Here is a 23,334-nt window from a genome sequence, read left to right as displayed (position 1 = left end):
CCAAGTCTTTTTCATAATCCCGCCTCCCTTGTTAGCATCCCTCTGTGCTCAAGAACGCTCAGTCAGTGTTGGGGCAGGAAACAGCCTTCCCCTGAAGGAAGGGACCCTTTGCATAGGCATGGGCAAGTTTAAGGGAGTTAATAAGGGATAACACGGCACGCAGAAACTGGTAATCATGGAAGGCCTGTTACTGACCCTAGAGTTGCAGAGGTAAGAGTAGCAGACAGTTTCACTGAGGCTCAGTGGGAGCTAGAACCATGGGGAAGGGACTGTTTACGGAAAACTGCGTAGCAGAGGCGCACAGCTACCCCCAGACGCGTTACAGAATGAGGGCAAGGAGGAAGAAGGAAATACCCCAACCTCTCCTTCCTCCCCGCTCTCTGATCTCTTTCCTCTCAGGGCCTCCCACGGGGTGTACCCAAACAGGTATCAGCCTACGAGAGCAATAAGGCGATGCAGTCTGTAGCCGTCAGCTTCTCAGGGCGTAAGATAGAACAGAGAAAGGTTGGAGTCTAAGGAGTCAGAAGGAAAATAGCCAGCGGAAAGCGACCTTTCCTGTCCTTTATGGCTGACTGGTTTTATTTCATTTTCTACCAACGATCAGCATGTTAAATATCCACATCCAAAAGTGCCGTGACATTGTGGCAAAGCCTGGGACTACGGGCTTGAGGACCTGTGTCTACTTGAGACTTTGTTCGTGAGTTGAGTCAGCCTCCCTACTCTACGCCTGGGTTTCCTTATCTTGAAATGGGGATATATTCTTAGCCTACCACAAAGGGTTGTAAGACTATCACATGAAAGACTATGTGTAGAGTAGGTATTATGTGATATATAAGCTTTGAGCTTCTAGAAATATCACCCGTTTCCTCCTTCCTCCCTTCTTCTTTCCATCATTTATCTCTTATCCTCACCCCCAGTCTTTCCCCTTTCTGACTTGAATGGTGGGACTTTTCTGGATTAAATTTCTATAGAAGCAGGAGCTATGTCTGTCTGATTCACTGTCGTATCTCCCAAAGTGTTTTGCATCTAGTAGCTCATCAACCAACATTTGTGGAATTAATATACAGATGATGTGAAAGAGCTTTTGACTGTCAAGTACATGAGCCCAGACTGATTTCTAGACATTGCCTGCCAAACCACTCTGGAGGACCAGCCCCTTGCTGGGTGAGCAGTTGCTTAAGACAGAGAAGCCTGGTGCTTCCTGCCCGTGGGCCTTCTCATGTATTTCAGACAACAGAAGGCTCATGTGCTTTCCCAGTGACATGGATCCCCTAAACAATAGAAAAAAGAATCCTCCTATTCAGTTGATATCTCTTTACACCCAGTAAACAAGTCCAGAACCATCATTTTTATCTTTCTGGGATCTTTTGTGACAAGTATGGCTTATGGTAAAGAGAAAACAAACTAACAAAAACCAGAAATAAGCCAGAGCAATGGATCTGCCCCACTCTTCAGCACCCCTGAAACTCAGGAAAGTGAGGAATTTGCCAGGAGGGTATTTCCAGAATGGCTTCTATCCCTTGGAAGGCTGATGACATGAAAAGTCTCTAGTGGCTCCACCAAATCTTGCTCTGCAGCAGCTCAACAACCTAGCAACACCCAGGGCCCTCTCCTAATAAAAACAGGGAGAAATACTGAGTGTCATCAGTTGCTAGGTAGAATAGAGAGACAAAATGGCAGGGCTTATGGCCTTCCAAGGTGACTTTTAACCCTTTATTGGTCTCACACACTGCTTCATCCTTTTAGTGTGCCTGTCTTGACCCTATTCCCAACTTTTAATTATTTTTGGAGCAGAGCAATGTGCAAAGGCGCAGAAAGACCAACAATACCTGGTCCCTTAAGGAGCTCAAAAGAAAAGAAGCCTTTGGTTCTTCACTGGAGCTTAGTTTGCACCCAGGGTCAAGGTAAAAGATTCACACAAAGCTCCCAGAATTTGAAACTCCCTCCTCTGGCTTCCTGCAATCTTAGACCCCTTTTGTCTGAGACAGTATGTATCACTGACTGTCTGGTTATTTTTAGCTTAGGTCTATCATTCCTTGTTGCTTTAGCACCCAGCACAATAAGCTCAAAAAATGCTTGTTGAATAAAGGAGGGCAAGAAAAAGTCCTAAAAGAAGATCCCGAGAGGCAGCCACTTGACTTGCTTGATTAGAAATCCCTATGATCAAGCTGTGACTATACCTCAGTCGGTCAGTTGGTCGTCAGGAGAGCATATCAAGTTGAGAAACAGCAGCTTAAGCTTGTCCGGGAAGCTGGGGGATGGGCCCAGATTGGGAAGAGGAAGTAGAGGTGAATGGGAGAGTAGAGTGGAGGCAGGGCCATGAGGAAGGCTGGCTTGTGCTGGGGTTCAGGTATCTGGGTTTGTGTCCCAGCTGCTTGACCTTGGGCAGAATCCCACATTGCACCAAGGCTCAGTCTCTTCAGCATTAAAAGCAAATCCTGGCATATGTTGCACAAGGTTGTTGAAATATCAGATGTGGTTCTGGTTTATGATGCCCCTTGTAGGCAGCAAAACTGTGAACATTGGCTTCCTTCTGTGGTAGGCAGGATAATGTCCTCACTCCCATCACCCTAAAGTTATCCACATCCTAATCTCCAGAACCTGTGAAAATGTTATCTTACATGGGATTTAACAGATATGATTAAATTAAGAATCTTGAGATAGAAGATTATCCTGGATTATCTGGTGGACCCAATATGATCACAAGAGTGTCTTAAAAGGAAGGCAAAGGAGTCAGATTCAGAGAAGATGTGACAATGGAAGCAAAGGAGGCCATTGTTGAAAGGGGACCCACGCCAAGGAATGCAGGCAGCCTCTAGAATGATAAAGAGAAGAAATAGATTCTACCCTAAAACCCCAAGAAGGAATGCAACCTCCCAGCACTTTGATTTTAGCTCAGGAGACCCACTTTCAAACTTCTGACCTCCAGAACTGTAAAAGAATACCTTGTGTCGCTCTAGGTCACTAAGTTTATGATCATTTGTTACAGCAGCAGTGGGAAACTATTTGTCTTTCATTTCCCCAAAGAAAAAAGAAGCCAAGTAATGAAATCAATATTCAGGAACCTTCCAGCCCCTCCTAACACTTTTTCTTCTCAGATCTTTATGTTTCTTTCTTCCTTTCCTTCTTCTTTTTCTCCTCTGTTCTTCCCTTTGTTCTTCTTTTAACAGTGGATTTCAAAAAGGAGAATCAAGACAATCAATTTGGGAACACTGAAAAAAAAATTAAATTTAATTTAGAAAAATAAAAAATAAAAATAAAAAGGAGAATTGCTTTAACGGTCCCTAAATTCTCAAATAAATAGATTTGATGATAATCAAGATTGTAAAGGACAAGTGAAGCCTGCCACACCCCCTAAGCTGGGAATCCCTGGGGTAGGTAAGAGGTCTGTGAATTCTCCTTGGGAAGAACAAGCCCTCCCTCTGAGCAATTGTCTATCCTTAAATCTTGGGCTGTACTTTTTAGTGTTCTGTACTTATCTTGTTCACTATGGATCCCTTTAATTTTACCTTGGCTTTGTGTGTGTGTGTGTGTGTGAGTGTGTGTGAGTCCTGGCTTTTAATATCTACATTATCAAAAAGCCCATCTGAAGAATCTGACCCAATAGGACAGGTCACCCTCAAAAACCAAAAGACAAATTATCAAATTAGCAGGAGAGTCTGTTTGTTAAATAATGCTGTTTTTCATACAATGTAGTTTATCACGGTCAATAAATAAGTTTCCTCTTGGCTATTTTTAAAAACTCAGTAGGTGTGCCTGTGCTCAAGCACGTGTGCCCATGGGTGAGTGCATGGGGGTGTGTGTCTGAAGTCTGATCTGAACCATTAGGTACCATTACCTAATCTGAACCATTAGGTGCTTAGGTAAAATCCATTTGCTAATTTTTGGGGAAGACTAGCCCTTGTGCAAATGGGCAGTAGAATACGGTAGCAAAGAACATGGGTTTAGGAGTCAGACAAACTTGTATTCCAATGGGGCTCTGCCATTTCCTACCTATGAGCCCGGGGGCAAATTATCAACCTCTCAGAGCCTCATATTTCTCATGTGGAAAAGGGGTAATGAAAGTATCCTCCTTGCAGGGTTGTGAGGATTCCGTGAGATCCCCGTGATGGAACCAAGAGGTGACCAGTTACTTGGTGGGACATTAGAGCACTAGTATCACACACACAATCAACATCGGCCCTCTTGAGCCTTCCCAAATAAACCTGCAATTTAAGGAAAGGCAGTGGGTCTATCTTGTAACCTTAATTCAAGCCTCCTTGCCCTGGCTTACAAGCACTTTCTAAAACCTGCCCTACGTAGAAATTCTGGAGCCACTTCTGAAGATGTGCATGGATTAGCACAATGTCTGCTACATAGTAAGTCAATGTTAGCAATCATTGTTACTATGTTTAGGATTCTCTTGTTTTCCAGGAGAGATTCCCTGTACCCTGACAAATTTGTAGAAAATGGTAAAGGTCAACCTGTCCTCCTACAATGGTTCAAATTCACTATTTTGTCAAGGAGGTCACTGAATTCCAATAACACATTTTAACTTTTAATAGTATCAATATCCATCCATTCATGCATGCTTAACTTGCCTGATTCTAGAAACAGTCCTGGGATAGAGTTCCACATGTGGCTCCCTGCTCAGCCCTCTCTCTCTGCTCTTGTGTTCTCTCTCTGTCAAATAAATAAATAAAATCTTTAAAAAAAAAAAAAAAAGACTGCTAACTTTTGATGTAGTTTTTGAACATGTGGTCACTTGGCTTTCTCACTTTTCTTTTTTTTAATTTTTTTTTTTTTTTACTTTTTGTATTTCTGATTATCCAAGTAAAAATTATGAAATTTTAAATACATTTCCTTTTTTATACATATAAACATTTTCTATGTATAAAGACATTTGTATATATGTATAAATATGTATATAAAATGAATGTATATATGTTTAAATGTATACATATAAATGAACAGTGTATATAAAATTGTATATCATAGGGGCACCTGGGTGGCTCAGTGGGTTAAGCCTCTGCCTTTGGCTCAGGTCATGGTCTCAGGGTCCTGGGATGGAGCCCCGCATCCGGCTCTCTGCTCAGCAGAGAGCCTGCTTCCCTCTCTCTGTCTGCCTTTCTGTATACTTGTGATCTCTCTCTCTGTTACATAAATAATTAAAATCTCTTAAAAAATGTGTATCATATATTCAATGTTGTGTCTTGCTGTTTTCCATATTTGTCATTATACACTTTAAAACATCTCTAATAATCACCAAATGTACATTCTATAAATTCTTAATCACTGGGGCACCTGAGTGGCTCAGTCAGTTAAGCATTTGGCTCTTGATCTCAGCTCAGGTCTTGATCTCAGGGTTGTGAGTTTGAGCCCTGCTTTGGGCTCCACACCAGGCCTGGCTCGTACTTAAAAAAAAATTCTTAATCACTTTTTTTTTTTTAAGATTTTATTCACTTGACAGAGATCACAAGTAGGCAGAGAGGCAGGCAGGGAGAGGAGGAAACAGGTTTCCCACTAAGCGGAGAGCCCGACACGGGGCTCAATCCTGAGATCCTGACCTGAGCCGAAAGCAGAGGCTTTAACCCACTGACTCACCCAGGTGCCCCTCTTAATCACTTCTTAATGTTGGTATATATGAGTTGAATAGAATTCCTCCCTATTTATTTTAAACCAATATGTAGAGAGTAAGAGTGGGAGATGCTGGTAACATCCAAGGAGTGAAAAGAAAATAACCACTGTGTGTCTGTCTCCTGTGTCTGGGACTGGGAAACATAGTCATTGCTGGATCAATGGAAACCAACATAAGTGAATGTTTCCTGGAGTGTTCTAGAACACAGGGTTTTTAAAAAATTGGGAAAATGATGAAGAATGTAATACCTAACGTGTATGTAACACTTTTCTCCCTTACTCTGTGCTGTTTCAAAAAGGATTGAGAGTGAACTCAGCAACGAAAAACAACTCAAGAAATAAGCAAAGAATTTGAAGGGAACCTGCTGGCTCAGTTGGTAGAGCATGTGACTCTTGATCTTGGGTCAAGATCCCAAGCCTCACATTGGGTGTAGAGATTACTTAAAAATAAAATCTTAAAAAAAAAAAAAAAGAATTTGAATAGATATTTTGCCAAAGAAAATACACAAATGATCAACAAGCACACAAAAAGATGCTCCACATCACTAACCATCAGGGAACTCTAAACCAAAACCACAACGACATACTGCGTTACACCTGTTAGTAGGGGTACTATTAAAAACAAACAAACAAACAAAATAACAAGTGTTGGAAAGGATGTGGAGAAATTGAAACCCTGTGCACTGTAAGTGGGATTGTAAAACGGTGCAGCCATTGTGGAGGCACTCTGGTGGTTTCGCAAAAAATTAAAATAGAATTAACATACAATCCAGGAATTTCATTTCTGGTTATATACCCAAAAGAATTGAAAGCAGGGTCTTGAACCAGTATTTGTGCACCTATGTTCATGCATCATGATTCACAATGGCCAAAAGAGAGAAGGAACCCAAGCGACCATGGATAAATGAATAGATAAACAAAATATTGTATGTACACACAACTGAATATTATCCAGCATTTAAAAAAAAAAGGAAATTCTGACACATGCTACAACATGAATGAATCTTGGGGACCTTACGCTAAGTGAAATAAGCCAATCACAAGAAGACAAATACTGCATGTTTTTGGTTAGGGGATTCCTACTGTAGTCAAATTCACAGATGCAGAAAGTAGAACGGTGGTTGCTAGGGGATGAGGGGAGGGTAGAAGAGAGTCGTTGAGTTGGTACAGAGTTTTGTTTTTGCAAAGATGAAAAGAGTTCTGGACATTGGTTAAGCCAACACTGTGAGTATATCTATCACTACCGAATTAAATGCTTAAAAATGGTTAAGATGGTAAATTGTTACTTATATTTTACCACAAGGAAAACATTTTTTTTAAAGATTTTATTCATTTATTTGACAGACAGAGATCACAAGCAGCAGAGAGGCAGGCAGAGAGAGAGGAGGAAGCAGGCTCCCTTCCAAGCAGAGAGCCCAATACGGGACTCGATCCCAGGACCCTGGGACCATGACCTGAGCTGAAGGCAGAGGCTTAACCCACTGAGCCACCCAGGTGCCCAAGGAAAACATTTTTAAATTACTCTTTTAAAAGGATTTGGGACACTTACAGCAACCCGTTGATCCTTAAAACAACCCAGTGAGGGAACAGGTTGGGTATTTTTATTCCCATTTTAGAGTAGGAGGGATTCCTTTGCTGGGGTGTCATGCCCCCCCCCCCCAGCTTTTAGGGGAAAGCAATGGCTCTGGTCTGCCTTGGAATCCTTAATAATAGGATGTGATTCTATACTTTCTGATCCTCATTCTCATCCAATCCCTGACCTAGTGACCTGTGCTTGGCCCCCAGCAGGCTCCTTCCATCACCCACTCTCCTACCTTTGCAGACTCACTCAGGGACTGGAGTTTCTCCTGGACGCCCTCTCAGGACTGCACAGAAAACTCAGAGGTGGCATGGCAGCCTCTTCCAGCGAAATGAAATGAACAGAATCTAAATGTTACAGTTTTATGAGGTCTAACAAAGGCATTTGACTGTATAAGCCACACTCCTATCAGGATATACAACATCCACCCCTCAGAAAATTTCCTTTCCCAGTCAATACACCCACGTCAAGGCAACTACTGTTTTTATTTTATTTTTATTCCATAAGAATTTTTAAGGGTTTGGTTTTTTTGGGGGGAGGCAGGGAAATAGGGGGAGATGGTTTTTTGCTGAGATTTTTTTTTTGAGTAATTGTGTATGCCAGGACCTGAGGCATGTTAAAGTTAAAAAAAAAAGAAAGGAAGAAAGAAAAGAAGAGAAAAGAAAAGAAAAAAGAAGTAACTTCTGGGCGCCTGGGTGGCTCAGTGGGTTAAGCCGCTGCCTTCGGCTCAGGTCATGATCTCAGGGTCCTGGGATCGAGGCCCGCATCGGGCTCTCTGCTCAGCGGGGAGCCTGCTTCCCTCTCTCTCTCTCTCTCTGTCTGCCTCTCTGCCTACTTGTGATCTCTCTCTGTCAAATAAATAAATAAAATCTTTAAAAAAAAAAAAAAGAAGTAACTTCCTTTGTTTCTCCCTCATTTTAATTATAGCTTTCCTTTCCATGGGTCCTGTCTGTCCCACCAATCTGAGTTCCTTGAAGGCAAGGACCAAGACTATTCATGTCTGTGTCCTCACTGCCTAGCACACAGTAAGAGCACAGCAGGTGCTGGGCATTGTTAAGCACCTTTCACACATTAATTCATTTAATTCTTGTGATACTCTGTGAGGAAGGTGTTGGGATGCAGTCCATTTCACAGATGAGAACAAGGAGAAATTTAATAGCTTGCCCAAGACACCATAGTGGGGAAGCAGCAGAACTGGAATTTGAACTCGAGCAATGTGGCTCTTAATCAGTATTAAGAGTATGGCTCTTAATCAGTATTCTCATCTGCCCCTCAATGACATGTGTTTGTTGAATGAATGAACAATGATCCTTTTCACCTTCCTATCTCAATATGCCCATAGCCAAATTGAATGGTTCTCTCTCCAAAGTTCTTTTCCCCACATCTGACCTCGCTGTTCCTCCTGGGTCTCAGAAGCAGGGAGATCTTCTTTTTTTCCCTAAGATCTTATTTATTTATTTGTCAGAGAGAAAAAGAGAGAGCACAAGCAGAGGGAGCAGCAGGCAGAGGGAGAAGCAGGCTTCCCGCTGAGCAAGGAGTCAGATGCAGGATTCAATCCCAGGACTCTGGGATCATGCCCTGAGCAGAAAGTAGACATTTAACTTGACGGGCAGACCCTGAGCCATCCAGGCATCCCAGAATGGAGATTTTCACCTCTCTCCTCCTCAGCTTCATTGACTGCTTACATGTCTACCTGTTTGTACTCACTAATCTTTATCTTACACCTTGCCTTAAGCTCTTCTTTCCGCTTACCTCTCAACTCAGGCACAGGAAACCCAAAACCACCCCTCAGGTGATGTTGAAGGCCCTGATAAGGTCTCCCACCAGCCCAGACTACCTGTACCCCCACTCATGACTGTGCAGATGGACCATGGAGTGACCTTTGGAGTGACCTACACTACCTTTACTTCATTATAATATATCTGCCTAAGGAGGAGACTTACACTCATTCACATAACGTACAACGCATGTATAGGCATGTTTCCTTAAGGCACTGGGCAAACTTATGCCTGCCTCTGCATACGAACAAGGCTCCCTTATCTAACTATTCATCCTAATCCTAAACAAAAGGAACCCATCCACCCTCTCTTGGGAAGTCAAGACTCCCAAGACTCTCCTTATTTGCTGAAAATAAAAGTTTTCTTTGTGTGACGACTCAACATGGTTCAGTTTCTGACTCACAGAAGAGCAAACTCATGTTGGTTTAGTTGCACCTTTGCAATTGCTGCCCCATTGTTTGGGGGCCTTGGGGTTTACATGTATTATTATTTAAACTTCACGATAATCCACAGGCTAAATATTGTTATTCATGTTTTGAGATGAGAAACCAAATAATAGAATCCAGGTTCACATGGGTTTTGTCTGGCTCTGAGGACTCTTCCATCTCCAAAAGGACTGGTGACCTTCAGCAAGTCACTTAACCTCCAAGAATCTCAGATTTCTCATTCTTAAAATGGGGATAATAATGGCAATTATCTCATTATGAGAGCAACTGAGATAGCGGTACAGTGCCTGACACACAGTTAAGTGCTCAGTAATCATCAGCAGTTAAAGTTCACAAAGCCTATAGCATACATAGCACCAGAGCTGGCTAATTGTTTTGACCAAAATGCTATCTGGAAGGGCTTTTGAACTACAGCGGGGAAGAAATTGCCATAACTGGTCCCTTCTTAGTCTCTTAAAGGAGCTCTCTCTAGGGAAGCCCGGTATGCTGTATGAGAAAAATTACTTTACTGCTCACTTGCAGGGTGCACGGCAATAGAAAATACACCCAGTTTAGCAGAGAGCGCATAGAATCTGTGACTGCCAGGTCCAGGGTGTGTGACCACAGGCAGTCTTGAAACCTCTGAACTTCTGTCATTTACAAATTGGAAATAATACCTTACCCCCAGGAAAATTGCGATAATGTACATTCAGCCTTGAGGGCATTGCGGGACACATAGTAAGAACTACATAAAGGGGTTGTGCAACATTATCATAGTCAGATAATGTATATGAGCGTGCTTTATTGCCTGGACAAGATGAACTTATAAATCTTGTCATCAAAATTAAGTGTTAAAAGTACAGGAAAGGTAAAAAAAATCATAAAGATCAGGTATTGCCCTCCAGGAGGGAGCAAACCTGAGTCGCCAAGGGAGTAACTGTAGCCCTCGCCCACCCGCCTCCGAGCCCCGCCTCCAGGGTTGAGTGACGTAGCGCCCAAGCCCCGCCGACGGGGGGCGGGGCTGGCCTTGGTCACGTGAGAGCGGGTACGGAAGTGGTGCAGCGGACCGCGTCTGTGGTTGGCCGCGGCCGCGGGGCTCGGGGGCGGGGTCAAGCCGGCCAGACGCGCCGGGAGGAGCCGGCGGAGGAGGCGGGCGCGGGGGCCGGCGTCAGAGTCGGGGGTTCGGTCTGCGGGGCGATCGAGTGCTGGACCGGCGGCGGTCTCGTGCGCCCCGGCCTGAGCGCGCCAGCTGCTCTGGGTTCCTCGGGCCGAGCCCCGGCGGCTGCGGCAGACCGGTGGGGTGGGCCGGAGGAGGCTCGGAGGGCGCGGGCGCCCTGTGCGCGGAGCGGGCGTGAGGCAGCCGGGCTCCGGGACGCCATGTCCATGGAGGACCCCTTCTTTGTGGTGAAAGGGTGAGTGTCCCCGGGGGCTCCACTGGAGGAGGAGGTGGCCGTGCTGCCAGCCCGCACCTCCCCGCTCTTCTCTCTGGAGGGGGAGGGGAGACAAGTGGAGGCTAGGGAGGGGACAGTGAGGACGGCTTAGCTTGCAGGGCCATGACCAAGCGTCCAGAGACCTCCCCTCTCCGTCCTACCTGGACTGCGAAAACCGTACCCCCAACCAAGCCCCTGGGGAAGGGGATCCCTTTTGGGCTGTGCGCGGAGATGCAACTTACTTGGGGTGCTAGGGGATCAGCAGCTCTGCAGGTGGGGAGGGCAACACGCGTCCCAGCCCACACCGGGGCTCTAGTGGAGCACGGGGCCCTACTTCGAAGGAGGGAAAACAGCATCTGGGCAGGAAAAGGGAAATGGCCCTCCTGAGCTTTGTAGTTGGCGTTGATGGGGGTGAGCTCCCATTGTCCATTGAGTTTGGAGCGCCGGCCCGCAGAGTGGTGAGACCACTACACGCCCAGAGGCGTCTGAGCACGTTTGCAGGCTGGGCTGCGGGGGAGCAGGGCTCCGGAAGACAACTCAATTCAGTGGGGGCGTTTTTACTGAGTAATGTGAGGGGAGGAAAGCAGTCGTTCGAACTCGGCGGTGATGTTGGAAGGAAAACAAAATGAAATCAGCCAAACTAAACTTTCCTCAGCTTTCTATTAGCAACTGGGATTTTCCCACAGTGCTAAAGGAAGTGAGTGCTTTCTTTTTAACTCCCTGATTTCATCCAGGCTCTTTGACAGGTTTCCCCCATTCTTATCCAGCCTTTCAGAACAGAGCTGCCTTAACTTATTTTTTCCCTAGGAGCTGTCCTGACTCCATCTTTGATTGCTCGATTGTTTGGAGATAGAAACTTTATTTGCACTTTGTTAGATTATCTTTGTAACCATTAAACAAATAAAGGGGGGGGGTCGGTTTTCATGCTGTTGTAACTTGTCAGCTTTATGTTTTAAATGTCAGACATAAAAAAAAAATCTGACAACTCCATAGTTCCCAGATCAGGGCTAATAACCACAAAGTGTCCCTTTGCTTCCAACTAGTTGCTGCTAGTTTCTTTTTAATGCTGACCAGTTGCTTGAGTGTTTGTGTTTTTTAAGGATTCTTCTAAGAAAATTTACATGGTACTTTAGGTGAAGTACTTTGTTATCCATGATGCAGTAAAATATGTATTTCTTAACATTTTCCGTAAAGGTCTCTTTCTTCATCCTACTTAAAGGTAGATGGGAAAACTGAGTTGCAGTTTGATTAGTAATATGTGGCTCTCTACCTGGAAAATGTGTTATTTGTTAGAAGGATTAGTTTAGAGGTTAATTTTTAAATGTTAAAGCCATGTGTCTTTCCCTCAAATGAAAGTTCTTGATGCTCAGGTTGCAAAGGTTATCATCTCTGGCGGTGGAAACCAGGGATAATCAGAAGTTTTTTGTTTGTTTGATTTTTAATGGAATCTGAAAATGCTAAATTGCGGCACCATCTTGGCCTTTTTTTCCCCTGATAGTATCCTATAGAGTCTACCAGTGCTTGCCCACTGATGAGATATCACTGCTGTATCGGAACATTGGCCTGGATTCTTGGTTGACTTTTTTTTTTATCATTTTAGCTTGTGTCCTTAAGGTGTCTGAAGGAAGAGATTGGTGATATCTTCTGCCATAGAAGGTAAAGTTAGCCACAAGGGTGTCTCCAGATTGTGACAGGATATCTGGGGAACTGTGTACCTCTGTTTATTGGAAGTATTGAAAATGCATCACACAACGTGGAAAATTAGATGCCTACGTTTTGGCCCTTAGCCTAGCAGCTGATGGTTCTGAGAAACAACTCACTCCCAAATTAAGTAGAAATGACAGGGGATAAATTGAGTGCTAAAACAAATGTTACAGAAGATTAACTGCCCCAGTAGTTCTGAGAAAAGCAACTCATTAAAATTGGTTATGATTGGAAAAGCTTTTAGAAGTAGTAGTAGGTCTTGAATTAGGTTATGAAGATGGGTAGAATTGAGATAATTCAGGCCTGTGTCTCATCTGGACTCTTATTAAAGAGTCTCTTATTTGGTTTGCCTGCTTCTAGTCATCTGCCTTTGGTTCTTTTGGGTTAGTGCTATCTAAAATATAATGTGAGCCATATATGCCATTTTCCTAGTAGCCATCTTATTTATTTATTTATTTATTTGACAGGCAGAGATCACAAGTAGACAGAGAGGTAGGCGGAAACAGGCTTCCTGCGGAGCAGAGAGCCCGATGTGGGGTTTGATCTCAGGACCCTGAGATCATGACCTGAGCTGAAGGCAGAGGCTTAACCCGCTGAGCCACCCAGGCATGCTCTAGTAGCCATCTTAAAAAGTAAAAAGAGGGGCATTTGGCTGGCTTAGTTGGTGGAGCATGTCACTCTTGATCTCCATGGCATGAGTTCAAGCCCCACAAATGGGTGTAGAGCTCACTTCAAAAAAAAAAAAGAAGGGGGAGGAGTAAAAAGAAACTAGTGAAATTAATTTTAATTTCATCCTTAATGTATTCAAAATATTTCAACAGATGGCTGATATGAAGATTATAATAGGATATTTTACTTTTTCTGTACTAAGTTTTCAAATTTGGAGTATATTTTACACATACAGAACATTTCAATTTGGACACTAAAGTTTCATCAGGAATATTTGCTCTGTATTTAGAGTATATTGAATTTACAGTTGAAAGAGTAGATTCACATACCCAAACATCCCAGACATACTTAAAAATTTTCCAGTAACTGAGTTGCATATCAGCTTTTAAATGTAAGTTAATTGAAATTAAAAAATTAGTTCCTCAGTCACAACCAGTGCATTGCAGGCATTCCATAGTCATGTGTGGAGCCCATGGTGGGTAGAAGAACCCAAGCAGGGGTTCTGCACTTAACATCATTTCGTGGCTGCCTGTTTAAAGTCCAGACTCTCCATGACCACTGTGATGCAGCCGTCCTTTACCCTCTGGCCCGTCTGCCCGTTCTCAGCGCAGAGCTCCCGCAAGGTCAGGCTTAGTGATTACGACCACAGTCCTGGCTGCTCTTACTCCGCCTACACCCACTCTGCCTGGTTCACCCACTACGCTTTGAAGATCAGTGTAAGCAACTGCATTGCCTCCAGGAAGTGCTTCCCTTGGCCCTTGTAACACGTTATTACACCTCTTCCTCTGGCTGTCTTTCATTATTAGACTATGAGCTCTGAGGGTTTGGGGCTATTTATTTTTCCTATATTTCCAGCCCAGCACCTTGAATATACGGTGTAAATGTTAAATAAATACTCGTGGTGGTGGTGGTGGTGGTGGTGGTGGTGGTTGAGGAGTAGTGGTTCCTGGGTGGGAACACCGCCAACAGATGCCCTGAGATGGGCATTGTGTATTAGAAATGATCAAGGAGTGTGTCCCGGGTACTATAGGAAGTTTATTTAGGGAAGTAATAATAATAGCTAACATTTAAAGGATACAGCTCCTGTTCAGGCGTTTTGAGCTCAGTAAGGACTTTATAAACATTTTCACTTGATAGGAACAGCTCTGTGATGTGGGTACCACCCACATTTAGAGATGAGGAACCAAGGGAGCCCAGAGGGGTTATTTGCCTGGGGTCACACAGCTAAGAAATGGTAGACCCAAGATTCAAATTCTAACTGCCTGGCTCTACTCACACTGTTAAAACTTCACAGTATAGATAGAATAGGGTCAAGGAGAGTCTCATTTTGAAGCCATTGGAGATTTTTCAATCTGGGAAATGGAATGAAATGAGGGTTTTGGGGAATATTGATCTGGTAGTACTGTTGGAGACATCCATGTGAGGAAAGATTTAAAAGGGGACCAGTTAGAAAGCTGTGTTAATTGAAATATGCAGTTCTTTTTTGTTTTTTTTAAAGTTCAGTAGGGATTCTGTTTTTTGTTTGTTTGTTTGTTTTATCTATTTGACAGACAGAGATCACAAGTAGGCAGAGAGGCAGTCAGAGAGAGAGGGGGAAGCAGGATCCCCGCCGAGCAGAGAGCCCGATGCGGGGCTCGATCCCAGGACCCTGAGATCATGACCTGAGCGAAAGGCAGAGGCTTTAACCCACTGAGCCACCCAGGTGCCCCAAAATATGCAGTTCTTTTTTTTTTTTTTTTAAAGATTTTATTTATTTTTTTGACAGACAGAGATCACAAGTAGGCGGAGAGGCAGGCAGAGAGAGAGAGGAGGAAGCAGGCTTCCCGCTGAGCAGAGAGCCCGATGTGGGGCTCGATCCCAGGACCGTGGGATCATGACCTGAGCTGAAGGCAGAGGCTTTAACCCACTGAGCCACCCAGGTGCCCCAAAATATGCAGTTCTTAATGCCCAGATGTTTGGGCTAGGTTTGTGAGGGTTTGACACGATCAGTGTCCCATTCAGAGCAGAATCCCAGGACACAGAGGAGAAAACCACCACAGTGGGGCAGCTGAGCTCTCAGGGCATGTGGGGACCCAATCTGGCCTCATTCCCAGTGGTGTTTATAACACCAGAACTCAGTGTCTGAAACTCCAGGGTCTCCTGAATCACCTCCCCCTGCCCTTCGCTCGTAGCCTCTTGGGTGGATCCTGCCCATGTGCTGTCACTGGGGCAGCTTCGTTATTCCCCTGCGTCAGGTATTGCCCGTGTATCTGAGCACATCTGGTCACTCTGGTCCCACTCTCTTCCCTCCCTCCAGATGCCTCACCAGATCTTCCTCCTTTTAGCTCTCCACTCCTGACTCCCCATTCTCCTTCAGTCCCACGTCTACTTGGTCATCATGTCCCATTAGGGCCATCCCTTGGATACTTCTGGAATCTCTTCTCCCTCCCTATTTATGGTTCTTCTACTGTAGTGCTTGTCCTAGTTCTCTCCCACCTGGACGTCTGCAAGCAACTTCTTCAGCAAGCTTTGCACTGCTACCAGATGTGTCCACAGAGACACGATTAGGTCACTTCTCTATTCAGAATCCTTTATTCTAACACCCTTATGGAGTGTCTGTTTTTGTGTGCTAGGAGCTGAGGGTACAGCAGAGAGCAAACAAAATCCCATTTTTACGGAGACTACATTCTAGGGACGGGAAACAGACCACTAACGTGGTATGTCAGGTGGTGATAAGTTCTGTAAGAGTAAAGGGGGGTAAAGAGAAAGGAACGTGGATTCTGGGTGTAATTTTTCTTTTTATCTGACTTCAGAAGGCAGTGAAGTTTGGTGAAAGAACTGTTTTTTGGTAATCGAGCCCACCCAATGTTGGGATCATAACCTTTTAATTACTTGGTGTAACTTTGGCTATTGAATTCTCCTCTTTGAACCTGTTTTTACAAAGTGGCTTAGCACTGTACAAAATTGACTTAACAATACCTGCCTTATTGGTTATAAGGATAAAGTGAATTAATACGTGTAAATGGCCTAGCAGTTGGGGGCACATGTTAAATGCCCAGTAAACATTCTCTTTTAACTGTTTCTGGGGTGCCGGGGTGGTTCTGTGGGTTAAGCCTCTGCCTTCAGCTCAGCTCTGGGTCTCAGGGTCCTGGGATCAATCCCTGAATCAGGCTCTCTGTTCAGCAGGGAGCCTTCTTCCCACTCTATCTCTCTGCCTACCTCTCTGCCTACTTGTGATCTCTTCCTCTCTCTCTGTCAAATAAATAAATAAAATCTTAAAAAAAAAAAAAGAAAAGAAAAAGGTCTGTTTCTGTGTTTCCAGCCAAATAAGGTGCCCTTTCTGAGAGGAAAGACCACGTCTTACTGGTTTTTGAGTAACATTCAAACTAATGTTAAACCAATATATGCTTATTTTAGAAAATCTAAGAAACAAAAATATAAAAAGAATAAAAATTTCTTGAAATGCCACCATCCAGAAATAATTTGTTAAAATTTTTGTGTGTTTTTGATCTTAACTTCTATTAATAGTTATAGGCAGGGGGCGCCTGGATAGCTCAGTGGGTTCAAGCCTCTGCCTTCGGCTCAGGTCATGGTCCCAGGATCCTGGGATCGAGCCCCACATTGGGCTTTCTGCTTGGCAGGGAGCCTGCTTCCTCCTCTCTCTCTGCCTGCCTCTCTGCCTACTTGTAATCTCTGCCTGTCAAGTAAATAAATAAAATCCTTAAAAAAATAGTTATAGACAATATTTTTCACCAGTTTTTGATCTCTTACTATGTATTAGGCACTGTGCTAAGAACCTAACAGTAATTATCTTTTTAGTCCTTACAAAGTAAGTACTCATACTATTATTATCATTTTACAAATGAAGAAAATGAAACTTAGTTAAAACAAAACAAAATAAACTTCAGGCTTATACACTTATAAGCAGAAAGGCCAGGACTTATATATGTGTATATTATTATTATCGAATAATTGTTTTAGAAATTGGGATCAAACTGTATTATAATCTTTTCATCTGTATATTTTTTTCTTTTTGAGGCACCTTATTTACACATATGTATTATATCCCTAGAAGAAGGATCCCGGGATTTTCCCTCCTGTGTGTTTTCATCTTGCTTCTTCATGGTCCATGAGGCCACTCGTAAGAGGTTGATTGATCCCAGAGATTATCCATATGATGAAACCAAGATAGTGGTACGGGAGCAGATTATTCTGCCATTTTTCTAGATCTTTGAGTACATCACATCTGGGGCTGATCGCTCCACACATGTTTAACCTGCCTGTGGGTTTCACAGCAATTTTCCCAGCTCTCTGATCTCCCGTGACTTCACGTTCGCCAGTGTAACCCTGCTTCGTCCTCACAGGTAGAGACGGGGCGAGGACTTCGGAGCATGGCCGAGGAAGAACCTGGCGTTTGCCTCCTCAGCGTGGCTAATGCTCTTGGAGACTCTGCCAGGACATTCATGTGCACATTGTGGCGGCACTGAAAGATGGCAGAAAGGGGACTGGAGGGCCAGCTGGATTTTTTAATATCTTCAAAATGTCTTCAGTGGGGGGGGCTTTTGAGGACTACGTTGTATTTTGCCATATAAATGTAATATAAATGATTACCGAGGATGACAGGATGTTTCTAGTTTTTCACTATTACAAATAGAGTAGTGGCAAGGAGAGTGAATGCCTGACACGTCTTTATTGCTGCTTCTGATTATTTCCAGAGCCTGTATTCCTGCGGCAGAATTGCTAATTCAAAGAGTAAGCACGTTTTCAAAGTTTCCGATGCGTATTACCAGATTGCCCTCCAGAATATACCCTGTCTCCACTCTCTCTCCAACCCCCATCCATTTCCCCGATCTCTTAAGAGTCCTGGGATTCTCATTTTAAGAAATCATTACTCATTTGCGAAGAGAAAAAAAACGCCATGTTTGAATTGTGTTGTTTTCATCTTTGTATTTTGTTAGGGACTCATGTGGTGCTTGTTTGATGAGTGCATACATTTTGAGTTTGGGGTTCTGTATTTTTCCCTGTCTTGTTGGCAACTTTTTAGAATTTGCAACTTCTAATTGAACTAACTTAGAAAACCACAAAATTGAGCAATGAGAGTCTGTTGGTACCAAGTGAGCCTCTCCTGTAGGTAAAAGGCATGAATGTTGTGGCTCTTTAGTATTTTGTTTTGGAGGCTTTGTGTGCCTTAGTAAGGATCATTTCCAGGTTCTTGGCTGTGGATCAATGTTGAAATAATGGCCTGAGTAAGCAGATGAGCAATATGGTGTATGTTATGTTGTATTCTTTTTTTTTTTTTTTAAGATTTTATTTATTTATTTGACAGACAGAGATCGCAAGCAGGCAGAGAGCAGGCAGAGAGAGAGGAGGAAGCAGGCTCCCTCCTCAGCAGAGAGCCCAATGTGGGGCTCAATCCCAGGACCCTGGGATCATGACCTGGGGTGAAGGCAGAGGCTTTAACCCACTGAGCCACCCAGACACCCCTCTTACGTTATATTCTTTAATTGGCATTTGTCTGTATGTGCTGCCTTCTTAACTCTAGATTGTGAGTTTCTTGAAGGCGAGCATTGTGCATTTTATTCACATTGTTGAGAGAACTATTTATTGATATAATCACTGAAAAAGAAATCAATTGCTTGCAAGGAAATCTTAGTGTAATGAAATGAATGTAAGTGAGATCTCACATTCTGCGTTTTAAAATCAGAATCAGATGTTTCACCATAAAGACTTTGCACACATTTGTTTTAAGTTTATTGAATGCCTAATACTATATTTGGCTGAAATTGTAGTCTAGTTGGACAACACTATGCAGATATGCAGAGTGTAGGCAAAAGACAATGTGCATTGTGTGTAAGATTTCAGAGTAGAATTGAGATGTTATGGAGACTGAAAAAAGGAAAGACCGCAGTAGGACTGTTGGTCAAGGACATTTTAGTGAAGCAAGTATAGGGTCTCATTCTAGCCCTTAAAGGAAATGTCTGCTTTTCATTTGCAGAGATGTAGGGACTCTTTCTTTGCTGGGGAAGCAGCCAGCAGAGGTCTAGAGCCAAATGAGAAAGGGGAGGATGGGAAGGAGCCCTGCCAACTGACACAGATTTTGTTTTAGTGAAAAAAATTAGGTTGGATATTAAAGTCGGCCAGTTTGGGGGAAGATGTGGAATACCCAGCTGAGGAGTTTAAATTTAATCTGTTTCCTATTGTAAGTTCTTCTTTTTTTTTTTTAAGATTTATTTATTTATTTATTTAACAGACAGATGACAAGTAGGCAGAGAGGCAGGCAGAGAGAGAGAGAAAGAAGCAGGCTCCCCGCTGAGCAGAGAGCCCAATGTGGGGCTCGATCCCAGGACCCTGGGATCCTGACCTGAGCTGAAGGCAGAGGCTTAACCCACTGAGCCACCCAGGCGCCCCTGTTTCCTATTGTGAGTTCTTAACTAGCAGTTAAGAGGCAGTTTTAACTAGCAGTTACTGTTTACTTGCCTATGGTCAAACAGCTGTTACGGGTTCAGACCCAGGTCTTCTGATTCCACAAAGAAAACAGATCTGTCCAAAGGCTTAGCAAAGATGGGATTGAGTAGTCTTGGTACTGGAAGGCACCTCATAGTCAGGGTCAGAAGCGTATGACGCAAACAGCCAAGATTCCTGGGCCCAGTTCTGTGTGTTTAACGAGTGCAGACTAGTTATCTTGAAAGTTTCTTCCAGATCTAAAATCCAGTGATTGAACTTAAGTAGAAGTTGTGCAAAGTGAGAAGAGGAAGAGTGTCTAGACAAGTTTGAAATCTTGGAAGATAGAGGCACTGTTGACTGAAAAGGGGAAGTTAGAGAAGGAAGCAGACTTTATTTCTGCTTTATCTGTTTGTTTGAATCCTTGCTTTTTATTTATTTACTTGTAGGCAGAATAAGATCAGTTTGGTTTTAGGCAAATGGAATGGACCTGCAGGCAGCCAAAAATCCAGGAATTAATCCTGGGTGAGTGACTAGGGTTGGTAATGCTGTTGGGGAGTGGAGTTTTCAGCTAAAAGGGATCATTTGAACCTCTGAGTATTGATGAGCACCTAGCAGTTCTAAAAAGTGCTGAGAAACACTAGGACCAAGTGGAAGAAAAGGCAAGAGAAAACTGCTACAAACTAAAAGCACAATGTCACAAAAACAAAGGAAGTGAGAGTTTCAAAAAAACAGCTATGAAGGCTGTAGTGGCAAGTACAGTGAAAGTGAAGACGAGTTCAAGCCAGTCATGACTCTGACCTGCAGTGTCATTGGTAGTAGCGGTACTATCCCAGGGGGGTTGTGGAAGCAGCAGCAGATTTGAGGTCAAATTTTATATAACTGTAGGTAAATAAGTAGAGTCAGTTTTTCCCCGACAAGAGTAATTGCAAAAGGTATCACAGTACAGTTGAATTCAGAAATGACAGTGAGGTCAAGTGAAAGGAGTGTGTGTGGTTTTCCCCTCAAATACAGAAGATGTGAGTACGGAAGCCCAGCAGCAACCAGAGCTCCCCCCTTACCTAGCATGAGGGATTGGTGGTGGAAGGAGGTTGGTAGGATATGGGCGGGAGGGGGATATGGTTACAGAGGCTCGCAGAGCCCGAGTTTTTCAGATTTCATTACTGGAATGGACACCGTCTGCCTTTCCTAGCCTCTCAGTCTATTGATGAAACAGGAACCTCTCAGTAGAGTTGTGCAGAACGAGCGCTGCCTGCCCCAGATACTGGTCTTGTGGCCGATTGTCTTATTTCTACAGGTGGTCATCCCAGTATCTATCGTGCCCCCTTTGCTTTTCTGAAGTTGTGAAGCTGACATTCACCTACCAGGCTGAGATCCTAGTTCCTTTCCCTGGGACCTGATTGCCTCCCCTGACAGAATGAGGCAGAGATGACGCTGCTTGACTCCCGAAGCTTAAGTCCTAAAAGATAGCCAAGCCCATACAGCTTCCACCTGCTTCTTCCTGACTTGGGACGGAAGGCAGGGGTGTCCGGAGCTAACATGTGAGAAGTCCAGCTATACTGCAGCTGCTCTGCTAGGGAGATCATGTGCAGAGACACAGAGACCCCACTGGGGAGCCCATGTTTTTGCAGCCCGAGACATTGTGGAGCAGGGACCAGCCATCTGGTTTCCTGACCTGCAGAATCCATGAGCATAATAAATGCTTGTTTTACTCCCACTAAGTTTTGGGATGGTTGTTATATAGCCACAGGAACTGGAACAGATGCCAATTTGGAGTCTGTCAGCATGGTGAAAGAAAAAAGGAGAAATTAGAAGGCTGACGGAGGTTGCAGCTACAGTTACTCTGCAACTTGTTGGCATAGCCGAATGGCAGATTCTGCAAAATCAAAGCTCCCTAATGGCTGAGATACTCCTTCCTCCAACTTTTCTGAGAAACTTGGCAAGATCTAGAGAAGAAAATTTGGTGATTTTAATGGACATCTAGATGTATTGCCTTTAGTCCTAGAGGTTGGTTGGGATATTGGGCCCTTCCCCATGGTAGAACAGACTAGAATGTTGTATGGGAGAGGCTCAGCTAGCAATGACAGAGGGTTAGTGTTTGGCTTCGGAAACAAACTAGGTTAGTTCTGACAGTGTCAACTTTTTATGTGTAATGAGTGGAAGAATCTGGTTTTGAAAGCTTTGATGACTTCATTTTGGTCCAAAAGATTCTTCAAAGATGTGGACTGTGTTTTCACTTTTGACAGTTGCCTGGCAGTAGCTCTCTGGGCATTGATGTGGACCACAGTGAGGGACCTTCATTCTGGTGTTCATGGAGTTTAACCCATGAGGATATGACAGGTCCCTTGATTTTGATAGACCATTTGGTAGACAGCAAGGTGGAAGATCTTCATCCCTGGCATTTTCCAACACTGTGACTTCTGTTGCCCGTGAACTGGGTAAGACAGAAATGACTTTGGAAACATCTGTAACAGATGTAGCAGCAGAAAATCTGTTTGACTGTTGTGGGGACCTTCTCTGGGTCAGGTGCTAACCCTGTACTTCTAGGAAAGCAGTCAGCAAGTTTTTGGCGACATGGTGCCAGACAGGATTCCCAGAGCTGTTGGTGAGCAGGTGGTTAACCTAGAAGTCTGCTTATCCAAAGAGATCCAAAAAGTCATGGTATACCTGGCCCCTCATGGAAAGTTCTGGGCATCAGACTTCACCAGTCATTCCCTTCACATAGTTGAAAGGAAAACCTCAAATAAGTAAACCGCACTTCACAGGAAAAGGAAAGCAGTGTTTTGTGATTTTAACCTTTCTGGAGACTACACAAAATTGGATCTCTGTTGCCCAAGGAGTCAGCCACTGCTGCTGTCTGGTCAGGGTGCTGGGCTCATGTGGGCTGTGCAGAGCCGCCTATGCTGGGCATGTATGTGGGCGGGAAGAGGGGGGCCTGCCTAACCCGCCACTTCTTACAGAAACGACTCCGTTGCCCTTCCTGAGAGAGTCGTGTGAAGAAAACTCAGTGGGCTCTTCTTCCCTTGTTAAAACCCTCACAAATCTCAAACAGATCACGCTATCATATACTCCTCTGTCTTTTTGTTGTTGTTTTCCTCTGTCCTGATTGATTTCCTTGGAATGCCTAGTGATTGTAAATATTTAGTTCCAGATATTTACAAATGGTTCCTGATTGAATGAGTTGTCTCGCTAGAGTCTCACACATTATTAGGTGTGGCTTGGGGCTCTTGAAACTGACCAGAAATCCCAAGTTCTCTTAAATTCTGGCTACCCTAAATATCTGGCTTAAAGAAGGATTTGTCTGTGACACACGATGTTTTCTACTCTCCTTTCATGCCGCCTTGTTTCAGGCTAGCACTAGACTGAAATGAAATTGGGAGGTGTTTTAGACTTTGAGGGACCCCACAAGCTGCTGTTAAAATAGGATTCCATGACACATTACAGGTTCCGGCTCTTCAAGACTTGAACAATTGATAGTTTTCACCTTTGTAATTCCTTGAAACATTTGTCTTAGAACTGCAAAATAATCACCACTTTCCCTTTCTTGTGTCTGTGCCACTAACTGAAAACCTCTTGAAAAAAATAAGAGATTGAGAGTGGAATAAGCCAGGTCACTGGGCAGGCCTGTGGGTGTTGAATGTTATCCTGGGATTGCTTTGTGGCATTTTTCTGATTCCTGCCATTTCTTTGATGTCTTCTTCAGAACATGCTTA

At 43.8% G+C, this 23,334-nt stretch overlaps 1 protein-coding gene across 1 annotated transcript in view; it reads left to right on the top strand.

Annotated features, from left to right (window-relative positions):
* The first annotated feature begins 10,453 nt into the window (after positions 1-10,453).
* STX6 (syntaxin 6) overlaps positions 10,454-23,334 on the top strand; it is a 47,130-nt gene continuing 34,249 nt past the window's right edge. Inside the window, exon 1 of the mRNA XM_004767898.3 lies at positions 10,454-10,810. Coding sequence (XP_004767955.1) covers positions 10,776-10,810 — 35 coding nt within the window. The 5' untranslated portion in view covers positions 10,454-10,775. The remainder of the gene's footprint in view (positions 10,811-23,334) is intronic.

The sequence above is a fragment of the Mustela putorius genome, unplaced genomic scaffold, assembly GCF_011764305.1.
Source record: "Mustela putorius furo isolate JIRA1106 unplaced genomic scaffold, ASM1176430v1.1 tig00537335_pilon_pilon_pilon, whole genome shotgun sequence".
NCBI classification, from domain to species: Eukaryota; Metazoa; Chordata; class Mammalia; order Carnivora; family Mustelidae; genus Mustela; species Mustela putorius.
Note: the sequence above shows the minus strand (reverse complement) of the source record. Positions and strands in the feature narration are given on the sequence as shown.